The sequence below is a fragment of the Mesoplodon mirus genome, assembly GCF_964341445.2.
Source record: "Mesoplodon mirus genome assembly, chromosome: 2".
Lineage (NCBI taxonomy): Eukaryota > Metazoa > Chordata > Mammalia > Artiodactyla > Ziphiidae > Mesoplodon > Mesoplodon mirus.
The window spans coordinates 153,481,396-153,495,050 of NC_138977.1; the positions used below are offsets into that span (position 1 = coordinate 153,481,396).

The 13,655-nt window shown below is 39.9% G+C and overlaps 1 protein-coding gene across 1 annotated transcript in view; it reads right to left on the reverse strand.

The window, feature by feature from the left end:
- EGF (epidermal growth factor) overlaps window positions 1-13,655 on the reverse strand; it is a 92,858-nt gene that overhangs the window by 11,675 nt on the left and 67,528 nt on the right. The window contains exons 17-20 of the mRNA XM_082629735.1: window positions 9,581-9,697; window positions 8,403-8,528; window positions 4,755-4,877; window positions 2,734-2,878 (exon numbers count right to left, since the gene is read on the reverse strand). Of these exons, the coding sequence (XP_082485861.1) occupies window positions 2,734-2,878; window positions 4,755-4,877; window positions 8,403-8,528; window positions 9,581-9,697 (511 nt within the window). The remainder of the gene's footprint in view (window positions 1-2,733; window positions 2,879-4,754; window positions 4,878-8,402; window positions 8,529-9,580; window positions 9,698-13,655) is intronic.

Sequence of the window (13,655 nt, forward strand, 5' to 3'; positions counted from 1 at the left end):
ATGCAAGAGGGTTTCCTTTTTTCCACATCCTCTTCAGCATTTATTGTTTGTAGATTCTCTGATGATGGCCATTCTGATCAGTGTGAGGTGATACCTCACTGTAGTTTTGATTTGCATTTCTCTAACGATTAGTGATGTTGAGCATCCTTTCATGTGTTTGTTGGCAGTTTGTATATCTTCTTTGGAGAAATGTCTATTTAGGTCTTCTGCCCATTCACAACCCTTTTTTCATGAAACATTTCACAGCACCGCTGTTGGGAGAACTTGGGCTGAAGAAGACTTGCCCCATAGGGTGTGGGTTGGTTCAAAGCCAAACCAGAATGAATGAGGACCTCTTCTGTGCTCAGGAGGTTTGGGGTCCTCTGAGAATCCCCAGAGCGGGGAATCTGTGAGGAGGACTTTGGGTGTGGAGACTTCCAGTTCTCACATCCTCTGCATCCCTGGGGCAGCCAGCGGGTCCTGCACCTGAGGGGAGCTTTCGTTGCCTCCAAACAAGGAAGGAAGCGCATTCCTTTATTAATGTGCTCACAATGTTAAGAACACTCTGTGTGGAATGATGCCTGTGAAGCGTTTCTAATAAAAGCTGGACTGGGAAGCACTCCTTAGAAATGTGTTATTATGGAATTAAAAAACTACAAGGTGAGGTCATTGGGGCGGGGAAGGAGGGAAGGGTTGGACATCTGATTAAACCACACTTTTATTAAATATAGAATTCAAAAACAAAGTTATGATCCAGATTAATGGGAACTCTGGTGATATTTTAGATGTTGCTTTTTGATTAAAGGTCCTTAAATTTAAGTGTTAGATCCCACTTAATTGTCATTTTGTAGCAACTCGTGTTTGAAACATTATTAGGGGAATATGATATATTCATCAGGATTTAATGACAGAAAGGAAAGCAGTCTGCTAAAGAGTTCACAAATCATTTAATGAATTGCTGCTATCAGGTCCAAATGAAATTAACGTGCTGACTGCAATAGGCAACCCTGCAGTACCCTTCTTCTTATTATAATGTCCTCTTTTTTTTTTAACATCTTTATTGGAGTATAATTGCTTTACAATGGTGTGTTAGTTTCTGCTTTATAACATAGTGAATCAGCTATACATATACATACATCCCCATACCTCCTCCCTCTTGCGTCTCCCTCCCACCCTCCCTGTCCCACCCCTCTAGGTGATCACAAAGCACCGAGCTGATCTCCCTGTGCTGTGTGGCTGCTTCCCACTAGCTATCTATTTTGCATTTGGTAGTGTATATACGTCCATGCCACTCTCTCGCTTCATCACAGCTTACCCTTCCCCGTCCCCATGTCCTCAAGTCCATTCTCTACATCTGAGTCTTTATTCCTGTCCTGCCCCAGGTTCATCAGAACCTTTTTTTTTTTTTTAGATTCCATATATATGTGTTAGCATATGGTATTTGTTTTTCTCTTTCTGACTTTCTTCACTTTGTATGACAGACTCTAGGTCTATAATGTCTTTAATAACCCAAAGTTAAAGTATCAGAGAGAAACACAAACCATTGCTAGGACACTTATTTTCATAATTTCATTATCTGTAACAACAAGAAACCATGAACAGGTAAAAACAATTTGATTCTTATTATCAAAATCAAGGATGATTAAGTACTAAATTTATCTTAGGTTAGAAAATCACAGCATGAAATATGAACATGAAAGCAGATTTCTATTAGAACTGAGTCAGTTTTGCTAATATTCATGAGCATTTTTCACTGTGTCTGTTTGTGTCAGGCTGATGTGATTTATAATGCAAGGCCATATACTTTGTCACAGAATATAACTTATTCTTCTTATAATTTAGACTATGTTTCTGCTGATTATTAGTGATAAAATAATCAAAGCCTCGAAGCTTATAGCATCTTTTCATGAGGATCGAAGTATTTCATCATTCCTTCACTAGGCACAGAGAAAATTATCAATGAGTCAGGAGTTCAGCCATAGGAGACCTATTCATTTTTCAGTATCTATCAATTCCCTCAGATTGCCTTCAAATTATGAAAGTAATTAAAAGTAAGATTTGATACAAAACTAGATCTTCTGGGTGTGGTTTTTACTAAAAACTGAGGGGCATGGTTTCTGAGTGAGTACGGTGGGAACACCTCAAAGTTCCAGGGCTTCCTTGAACCCTCTCTTCAGGTTGACACTTAGCCCATCGAAACCATCACGGGGACAAAAGCAGAGCAAAGGCAGCCATGGCTGCATCCAGCAGTTGTTACCAAACAACAAAAATGTAAATGCCAACTATTAGGAAGTAAAGAGGGAAAAAATGTGTTAGTTTTGAGCATTGAAGGCAAGAAGTCCAGTGTGAATATATATAACACTTTTCAAAATTCAGAAACATAGCATTGATGTGCTCTATCTATTTGGCAGAAAATAAATCAAAGTTTTAAGAAATTCTCTCAGTTTAATCCCCAGCCTATACCAGTAGTAACATCAAGTTATTTAAATAAGAGGGAAAATAACCAGTTCCTTACAATTAATATTTACCACTAGCACTGGGTTAGGGGCGGGGGGTGGTGAAACATGCAGGAAAGGTGTAATACACACACAGAATTTATGTATGTAAATATAGGGTTACATATATAAATTATATATTTTTCCCTATGGAAAAGCCTAATTATAGAAAAATCTCAATATAGGTTTTCTGAATCTGCTAAAAGTTATGGGCTGCAATATCATTTCTCTGTGCCATCAGAAAAATAGCTTGACTTACTTGCAGGCATAGCTGTCGACTGCTTCAACATACATACACACACCGCCATGGAGGCAGTACCCATCATGGGACGGGGGACATTCGGGGTAAATATTTCTCACAGGAGAGCGGCCATCCTCCCTGGGATGAGAGGGTGGAGTCGAGTCTAGAAGAAGCAAAGGCATTTCTTTTACTTTCTGAAGTGATTGGGGTCTTTCAGATATCAATATCAGGAAGTAGTTTCTGTGAACAATTTGTGAGATAGAACAATAGTTGTGATTTAGAACAACAGTTTCACTTTCTTAACCAGACCTCGTGTCCTTCACCATGGAGCCAGCCATTCTTTCCTTAGGTTCAGCATTATTTGACATAAAGCATGTTGGAAGCTGTAAGAGAATGGTCAATCCCAAGACCATATGAATTCCGAGTACAGATCTCATTATAAAAGCACATCCATCATCCAAAAACACACGCTGTGTGAAAAAGCAGTTAGCTTAAGAGTGCCTCACTGAACAACAGTATCTCTTTATAGCTTATAAACCACCTACCACTACACAGTCCACTACCCCTAGTTTCCTGGGAGTCTCAAAAATTTCTCCCACACGAGACTTTCTTCTAAAAACTATTTAAGTTGTAGGGGAGCCCTCCAAGACAAGACTAGCAACTTTGACAGAAAGGAAATGTTACCATAACAGAGGGGATGCCGAAGTGGGAAAGTCCGTTTTATTGAATGGTTTGCTGCTCTTTAAAGGGAAAACATTAGGGTGTATAGCTGATTATATAAATATTAGGAGTCTTTCAGTACCTTTAAGAAGAGCAAATTATTTGAGAAAATAATATGCTAAAAAAACAGAGACCCGGGCCTCCCTGGTGGCGCAGTGGTTGAGAGTCCGCCTGCCGATGCAGGGGATACGGGTTCGTGCCCCGGTCTGGGAGGATCCCATATGCCGCGGAGCGGCTGGGCCCGTGAGCCATGGCCGCTGGGCCTGCGCATCTGGAGCCTGTGCTCCGCAACGGGAGAGGCCACAACAGTGAGAGGCCCGCATACCGCAAAAAAAAAGAAAAAAACAAAAACAAAAAAAAAACAGAGACCCGAGCAAGTGCAGAACCTTCTTTCTCAGGATGTTTTCTGCTTGCAGAGCTGAGACAGGTAAATAGCTGGCAATGACTTAGCTGACCCTGGCTTCTATGGTCTATGAAGCCAGCTCCCCTTCTGGGTACTGATGGTAAGAAGATACTGCTGTTATGGGGGAGGGTTCAGGAAGCAGGAAGCGACAATTATTAACATTTTTTAAAGTTCTAATTCAGATCAAGAAATACTGACTTTTTTTATAAAATTAAATGCAGTTTTATTAAGAATTTCAAATTACATATGTCAAATTTCTAGAATGGAATAGAACCATTTTGAAACTGGAGAGATGGCATAGATGAACACTGATATTCCTTGAAACTCCAATTTTATTTAAAACAACAATTCCTCTGCAAACCATATTCCCTCTTATATAACAAGATGAAATAGTATCTACCTCTTCACTTAGGCAACAGCTATTTCCTAAAGGAATGGAAAAAAAAAAAGTAGTGATTTTGCTACTTCTTTAAGTTCATTAAAAATGGGATTCTATCTTTAGATTAAAAATTTTAAGTTCAGAAAAGGCTTATTTTAAAATCCTTGAAAGTGATTCAAAATGCTAAGAGTCCAGACATCCTCCTCAACCTGTCTAGCCCTGCAGAGCTTTTCCAGCAGCCCCCAAAATCAACACTACAAATCAGGACATTAGCTGCATAGTTAAAGAGAACCACCTGTGTTCCCACCTTTATTGAATTGTGAATAATAAAAAAGGATTTATTCCAGATGCTATTAAATTAAGAAAACTTGGGCCATTTCACATTCTCAACCACAGCATCAATCTAATCAGGAAAGTAAACTCACCAGCCTGATTGAACTGAATGATTTCTAGAAGCTCTAATGGAAATACAGTTGGGTACTGATTTTTTTCAGAATCAAGTCCCTCCCCTTGGATCTGGACCACCCACCAACCTACCAGGGCAAATCCGTCCAGGTTCAGACAAGTTGCCAGCACATGTGCAGGTGTAGTTTCCCTCCGTATTTGTACAGGCAGCATTTTCCCCACAGGTGTGCACACCCAGTTGGCACTCATCAATATCTGTCAGGAAAAGGGAGTAGGAAAGAGAAAAGTAGGGTGCAGAGGAGAACAGAGGGTGGTATAATTGGAAAACCCAATATTCTGGAAAGGGAGCATCTTCAACTTCTGTCATGCCACATGTTCTCAGAGCGCTATACATTTGTAGTTTCAAAAATTCTATTATAAATGTTGGAGAGAGAGATGGACTGGGCCCCTTGGCTGCATGCCCATGCAGGTAAACTCCTGACATGAGGCTGGAAGTTTTCCTACTGCTTGGAAGGAAAGGAAATTTCCCAGCCCATGTAGCTCAGTGGGAAAGTTGGAGATGGTAAACTATCTCCAGGTAAACATTTAGTAGTTCAGATCATATCAAATTCAACATTTTTGCCTTTTTTACATAAATATGAACAAAGTCATCACTTTTTTCCCAACCACCCATCTTTTATTTTCTCAGTTACCACCACCCTAACCTTTAGGTCCTTCTTCTCTTCAATTTTCCATTGCTGTAAGAGGAGCAGCCTTACAACATTCCCTGCATCCCATCTCTCCTCCGTTTCTCTCCTAAACACCAGTGTCACATTAATCTTCCCAGACCACATCTCCCGTCACTCCACCACTTGACTCAGATGCTGCCAGCAGTTGTCTGTTTCCTAGAGCTGTGCTGCCTAATATGTAGCCATCGCCATTTGTGGGTATTGAGCACCTGAACTGCAGCTAGTCCACACTGAAATGTACTGTAAGTGTAAAACACACGCCAGATTTTGTAGATGTAGTACCAACTATGAAAGAACATAAAATATATCAATAATTTTTATATTATAGATAACTAATGAGAACCAACTGTATAGCACAGGGAACTCTACTCAGGGCTCTGTGGTGGCCTAAATGGGAAGGAAATCCAAAAAAGAGGGGATATATGTATACATATAGCTGATTCACTTTGCTGTACAGCAGAAACTAACACAACACTGTAAAGCAACTATATTCCAATTAAAAAATAATGATGATACTAATAATTTTTATATTGATTATACATTAAGCTGTTAATATTTGGGATATATATTGAATTAAATAAAATATTATTAAAATTAATTTCACCTGTTTCTTTTTGCTTTTTGTAATGTAGCTACAAAAAATTTAAAATTACATATGTGACTGACATTATATTTCTCCTGGATGGTGCTGCTCTAGAGAAGTAAAACCCCAATGCCTGACTTTCAGATTCTAGTTTTCCACAAATATAACTCAATTTACCTGTTATGGACAGAATTGCATCTCCCCAAAATTCATATGTTGAAGCCCTAACCCCCAGAGTGACTATATTTGGAGACAGGACCTATGAGGAAGCAATCAAGCTTATATGAAGTCATAAGAGTGAGGCCCTAATCCAACAGGATTGATGTCCTTCTAAGAAGAGGAAGAGATACCAGAGGTATCTCTCTCTCCCTCTCTCACTCTCTCCACAAGCCACAGAGGAAAGGGCAGGTGAGTGTGGATCAAGAAGGGGGCTGTCTGCAAGCCAGGAAGAGTCCTCACCAGGAACCAAATCTGCCAGCACCTTAATCTGGGACTTCTGGCCTCCAGAACTCTAAGAAAATAAATGTCTGCTGTTTAGGCCACCCAGTCTACACAGTACTTTTTATGGTAGCCAGAGCAGATGGAGACACCACCTTGCCAGACTCAGTTTCTGTTCTCCTTCACACAGTATAGACACACAGTCTATACTTAAGGCTCTAGGCTTTTCTCTACCCGCCCCCCAAATAAGACCTGTGATATGTTCATGCCTGGGATGCTCCCCACTCCTTCACATTTCTGCATAAAAAAAATGTACTTATGCCCCCAGTTCCATCCAAAATGCTACTTCCTCCATGAAGTCTTTCCCAATACCTCAAACAGATATGTCTACCAGTTCTGAACTTCCACTTAGTTTTTACTTCTCTTATGATGCATACTTTTCTTCACCACTTATCACAGCCGCATTTCTTTTAGATCATATTCTCCACGTAAGCAAGGACTGCCTTCCTCATCTTGGTATTCCTCACAGATCCTAGCACTGTGTCTTGGCACTAATAGGGGTCAATTAAATATTTGCCACATTGAATCACTAACATGAATAGCCCAAAGGGAGTCTTTTTTTTTTTAACTGACATCCTACTGCAATCTCTATGAATTATCACCTTGAGAATGAGAGAGAAGCAAAAACAATGATGTACTGTTGGCCAAGAAACACAACTACTCTTAAGAATAACAACAACAGTTTTATATAGCACTTATTGTGTGCCAGGCATGGTTCAAAGCACTATATCTACTACATCTCTATATCTACTATATATACATGGGGCTGGGGGACAGTGTGGAGAACAAGAACAAGCTCAGGGCTTCCACGTGGCCCGAGACGCCATGCCAACCAGGCAGGCTGGGCCATGACACTCTGCTCCATGGAAGGAGATGGGTGAGTAACAGAGTGAGAATCCAGAGTATAATGAGTTTAAACATCCAAGAAAGTATACCTTCCTTTTTCTTCAAAGTAAATTAAATATAAAGCCTGTTTGTCTAAATTTTCTATGAGCCTGCTTAATTAGAGCAGTGACATTTTCCCAATTGACAGCCAAATATGTGCTTAAAAGAGCCTTTACAGATGTCTGTGGACTCCACAAAACTAATCTGATAAACGTCTGATTTAAACCAACCAGATCCAGAAAATTGGTAGTTATGACTGATATTTCATCTTTAACCTCAACATGTGGGAGAAAGCAATGCCATTTTAGTTTGTTATCAAGGCATCTGCCCCTCACAGTGAAAAGATTTTTATGTTTTCAGAAGGAAAGGAAAATACTGAAAGAGACATGTTAAAGCCCCATAAAACTTGAGATAACTATTTTACTGGGCCAAGATGGCTTCAGGCAGGTCTTCACTTGTAGGATGACGTTGTGTTACACCTGGAATAGTACTTGACATCCACTAAGTGAACTCCCAACCCAGCAAGCCACACCCAGACCTTGGCAGAGGATGGTGATTATGAAAGAGGTCTTAATCATTCCTTGCTTGATTCTAAATGTCAACGGCTTGAACTTATCAAGAGCCAGCTGTGAGCCCTTTCACAGAACCACTCCTCCTTCCCTTTACACACAGCCGTGACCTCCAACAAACCCACATCAGCTCTGCAGTTCACCATGGTTCAATTGCCAAATTCAGTGACAAAGAAAATGCTGTCCAGTTCCCCCCATGATGGCTCGAGGTGTGGAGTTATCGATGAGGCACTGATGTCACTCAACCCCCGGAGAAAGAATTAGAAATGCAGAGGGGAAAACAGCCTCTGCAGAGTGTAGAAGCTGACTAGTGTGGTCATGGCCAAAGGGCATGAAATTGACTATTTACCAAAAACTGAAATATGTCAGTTTGAACAGATCACACAACTCCTCTTTTAGTCTTAACGTGTGTGTCACCGCAATTCTCTCCTGTCTTTTCTCAGCCCACCACACCCAGTGTTTGGTGATTCTCCAAGGCCTGCCTTCACCCTTGGCCCTCTGCACACAGCTCTCTTACCGAGGCAGTGGATCCCATCTCCCTGGTAGCCTTCTGAGCACCGGCAGACATGGCCACCTTCAGTATTGATGCACTTGGAGGAGGTGGGAGGGCAAACTGAGATACCCATCTGACATTCATCTATATCTGTGGGCAAAATGATGAGCTAGTGAAATACACAGGCAATCCTGGTATAAAGGAAAAGAGTAGGAAAGGATAGTATAATCTTACATACAATCATCCAGCCATTTACAAGTACTGCTTGCAAATGTGATGCAAACCCTCCATCTTGGACTTAAAGTTCATTTCTGAATCAATTTTTACAGATTTCTCAGTGTTTCATTAGTGTAAGTAAATCACTTTGTGCCAGAGTTTCAGACCATAAGAACATTTGCAATAATGGCTATCAATGTAAAATAGTAACCCATCCAGCAAAACCTATTTAATAAACTAAAACTTATGACCTAAGCCTCTGGGGGGAAACACTGTGTTTTTATTGGAATTGGGGAGTTTATAAATTTGGCTTGAACTCAAATTCATGCTTTTAAAGCTAATTATAAATTCTTCTCCTTGGGGCTTCCCTGGTGGCGCAGTGGTTAAGAATCCATCTGCCAATGCAGGGGACACAGGTTTGAGCCCTGATTCGGGAAGATCCCACATGCCGTGGAGCAACTAAGCCCATGCGCCACAACTACTGAGCCTGTGCTCTATAGCCCACGAGCCACAACTACTGGGCCCACGTGCCACAACTACTGAAGCCCGCGTGCCTAGAGCCTGTGCTCCGCAGCAAGAGAAGCCACCGTGATGAGAAGCCCGTGCACCGCAATGAAGAGTAGCCCCAACTCGCAAAGACTAGAGAAAGCCTGCACGCAGCAACGAAGACCCAACACAGCCAAAAATAAAGTAAATGAAATAAATAAACTTTTTAAAAAAATCAATTATATTAAAAAAATTCTTCTCCTTAATGTCGATTGTCTATAGCATGGAATTTTAATATAACTCAATGTAATATAACAATATGTTATATGTTTCTTATTTTCTATTCATACACCCATTACCTTTCTAGCTAATATCAAATAATGTATTCAATCCTCAGGGTAACATAAATACTTCTGGAGATTTTGAATCAGTATGATCTGAGAGAATGTTTCTGATTCACTATTTTCCAGATATTATGTGTATTTGGATTTTGCTCTTACCAGAACACAGTTTTCCATCTCCGGCAAATCCTTTCAAACACCGACATGTCACATTCTCTCCCTCTGAAACACACCAAGCCTGTGCACTGCATCCCAAGGTACTACAGTCATCATCATCTGCAAACAGCGAGAACCCCACAGGATTATTTCCAGACCTCAGAGAAGAAAATGGACTTCAATGTTTTGCATTCTACCGAAAATTCCAGTACTTCCTTTCTCAAGTTCTGGGGCAGGTTAACCTCCAAATAGAAACACTGTGCTGATCTGTAAGCTCTATCTATATTAAAGGATCCACAAACCATATGTTTCTGTTTACATGCTCTCAACAAATCTTTAGTCTTAAAGAATTATGTGGTGTTCAAAGACCCCCGTGTGAACTTATTTATAATTTTTTAAAGCATTTGCAAATTTGAACTATACAATTGCTAGGACTAAATGGACTCAAACTTCACAAATTGTATTGCTTTATTTGAGAATTCCCAACCGTTGTGACATACAAAAGGGGTCAATATATTCTTGTCTCTCAAAGATAGGCAACTAATATGTAGCAAGTAGATCTGTGTACCAACATGGCAAAGAGATTTAATCATAAAAAGATTTATTGTCAATTTACTAAAATTATGTTTGATATGTAGTAGAATATGTATGTCAAAATGTATGTTTATTATCAAGATTTATGCCGTGACTTGCAAACCTCCAGGCACTTTTTTTTTTCAATTTTATTATTTTTGGCTGTGTTGGGTCTTTGTTACTGTGCGCGGGCTTTCTCTAGTTGCGGCGAGCGGGGGCTACTCTTCGTTGCGGTGCGCAGGCTTCTCGTTGCGGTGGCTTCTCTTGTTGTGGAGAATGGGCTCTAGGTGCACGGGCTTCAGTAGTTGTGGCTCATGGCCTCTAGAGCACAGGCTCAGTAGTTGTGGTGCATGGGCTTAGCTGCTCTGTGGCATGTGGGATCTTCCTGGACCAGGGCTCAAACCCGTGTCCCCTGCATTGGCAAGCGGATTCTTAACCACTGCACCACCAGGGAAGCCCCACCTCAAGGCCCTTTTACAGAGTCATGAACCATACAAACTAAATGCTGTAAATGGATCATTTCATTTCATACTCCAATGAAATGCAAATGCCCCAGAAGACAGAGTTGCCTTTTGAGCCATAAACATGAGCAAGTTTTTTTTTTTTTCCTTTGGCTACTTATGTATATAATCACTCTCCAAATGCCTCCTCTCTGTTGGAGTTGGGGGTACCTCACATACCACAGTAGGATATAAACTGTCTTCTGTCTTTTCACTGGTAAATTTGCTCATCTGAGTATAGAAGAGGACAAGAAACCCTCCAAAGTTGCCCATAAATTAAAGAAAGTTAAATGATCTAAATAGGAGTCAGGTGCCATGTGAATGCAGACATCGGGTAATTGCGTTTGATTTGCTTAGCTATTTGAGTGAGAAGATTTTTCTTGTGGGAACACAGGCCTTTCATGCTTGCTTGGTCACCTCCTGTCACTCATGACTCTTTGAGATGGATACGTTCAGACTAAATCAATTATCCATTGGATTCAGCATTTATTTGGAAGACTAGCTCCCAAATCACAAGGCTATTCAGAGTGTATGGTGGACAGTATCAAATTACCCAAGACATTTTAAATCACTTGCGGAATTATCTTAAATTAACATATGATTCAGGATTTATTTGGTAACTTGCAAACCCCAAGGCAGCTTTGCATAATGAAAAGCAATGGATGTGCAGTTGCAGGAGGGATGAGCCATAGCCAAAGCTCCTTCTGCCACAAACTAGCTCCAAAAGGAAGGCATGCTTATGCTTCACGTGCCTCTTCTCTAAAATGCAGATGACAGTTTCTGTTCAGTCTACTTCACATGGTTGTTGTAAGAACTTGAAGAAAAAGTGATTTTTAAAAGAATCTTTTGAGAACTATATTTTATTTACATATCTAGATAAGAATGATAAAGAAGAAGAGTATTGTGACAGCCTGAATCAGAATTAGCCTTATCACACTAGAAAAGACTCCGGGGTCTGTTTGTAAAATTAACAAAATTAATTCATTTTGAAGTACCTACTATGTGCCAGATCCTAATGAGGGCCAAAAATACGGTGGTGGAGAATATAGACAAGGGCTCTGTTTTCTTACATGATTATTTATTGAAGTATAGGTCTAATAAGCACAATCAAGAAAAAATATTGGGTTCCAAGAGAGCTGAAACAACTCTCGCCTCACCTAGTCAGGAGACTAGGAAAGGCTTGCTGAGAAAGAGCATATTAAGCTGAGATCTGAAGGATACACAGGACTTGGGGAGGTGGGGTTAGAAAGAGCACTGTAGGCCGAGAAAACAACACCTGCATGTTATAGGCAAGGCCCATGTAATGGGAGCAGGCCATAGAAAGCTGGGGATAGAAGGGCACAAATTGAGGCTGGTGAGGTGGGTACAGGCTAGTTTCTCCAGGGCTCAACAGGCTACGTTAAGAATTTTACATTTTATTCATGAATTTAGAAGAATTCGTGATTTTAGTGAATTTGACAATGAAACTTTTTAGGATTGAATCTCTTTGCCATGTTGTACACAGATCTGCTTGCTCCATATGACTCTGTGTCTTTGGAGAATAAAAAGATATGGACCTAAAGTCTAACATAAAGTTTTCAATTGTTTTTTTAGTATAGATACTTGTTTGAAATGAAATTTCACAACAAAATATAAATAAGACCCCTTAGCCTAACACAGGTAGAACTCAAACTTTACAGGCTAAGAAAAAATAGAACACAATCCAGGGAGGGAAAGATGAGGTAATCTTCACCAAGACAATCAATTTCATTTATTCCGCACGAGGCAGAATACAGTCTCCAGGCATGAAGCCAAACACAGCCTGTTATATATGTATTCCAAATCTTTAACCATTTTGTCACTCCCCCATGCCACCCACGTGGCCTAATTTACTGTCTGTCATTCACCTTGGTCTTTGAGTCCCCCAAACATTAGCCTTTCAAAATATCCTCTATGAACCTCTAGGGATCCCTAGTGACTTTGAAAAGGTTCTCTATACTGCTAATATATATTATGTATATTGTTTTATTCTACCACATTGTCTCCACATCTGACTATGATCTTGGAGGCTGGGGCTATATTTAGCTAAGTATGGTATCACCAGCATTTAGCACGGTGTATGGAAAATAAATAGTCACCAAATGAATAATATTCCTAACGTGACCATGTTTCCAGTAATTCTTTTCTTGATATGGATTAATTACTTGGTCATAATTTTCAAAATCTTTGGTCGAGTCACTAACTTCACATATCTTAGTTTTCAAATCTGTAGAATGATAGATTGTGATAAGGGTCAAATTAGAGGATATACTTAAAGGACCTGGTAAACTCTAAAGCTCCGTAAAAATTATTATTACTAAAAATATTCACCTCTTTGGATTTTATCAAAAATCACACTGATAAAATCCTATAAAGAGGGATAAGAGGTCCCAGGGCCTCGAAAATTGTAGTTTGCTGACCACAAAAGTTGTGGTTAAGTGTATATAATGCCCTAATGTGGAGTTCTCAGATTTACTTTTAGCCACATACAGTGTTAAAATTGTCTCACTCAGAAATATAAATAAATAAAATGCTTCAAAGCAGAGTTGCACTGATTGAAAGGCAGAGACTTAGCATGAAGAATAGGTGGGGTTTGCAGAAGCTTTAGGGCTGAGCTAAGCCCAGTTTGAAAACCACTGGCTTCATAAGTGAACACAGAGTATAAAAGAATTAGGTTCCCTAAAGTCGTTACATACTGAATAAATTATTTAGCATTTTGGTGATAAATGGGCAATATATTATAGAAGAAAAAAAAATCTAACATTTGCTGTTTGTGGACTTTCTGGAGCAGCTGAAGCAACCAGCCTATATTTGCTTATCAGCTACCATCTGCTTTTCACATTGACAGAAGTAAAGCTAAATGGGCCAAACACCAAAAATACTAGGCATGGATGGAGATACACCCAAATCTGTCCTGGCCTATTTTTCACTTTTTTTCCAAGTTAGAATTCTTCAAAAAAGATTCAGTCCAATGACCCTCAATGAGT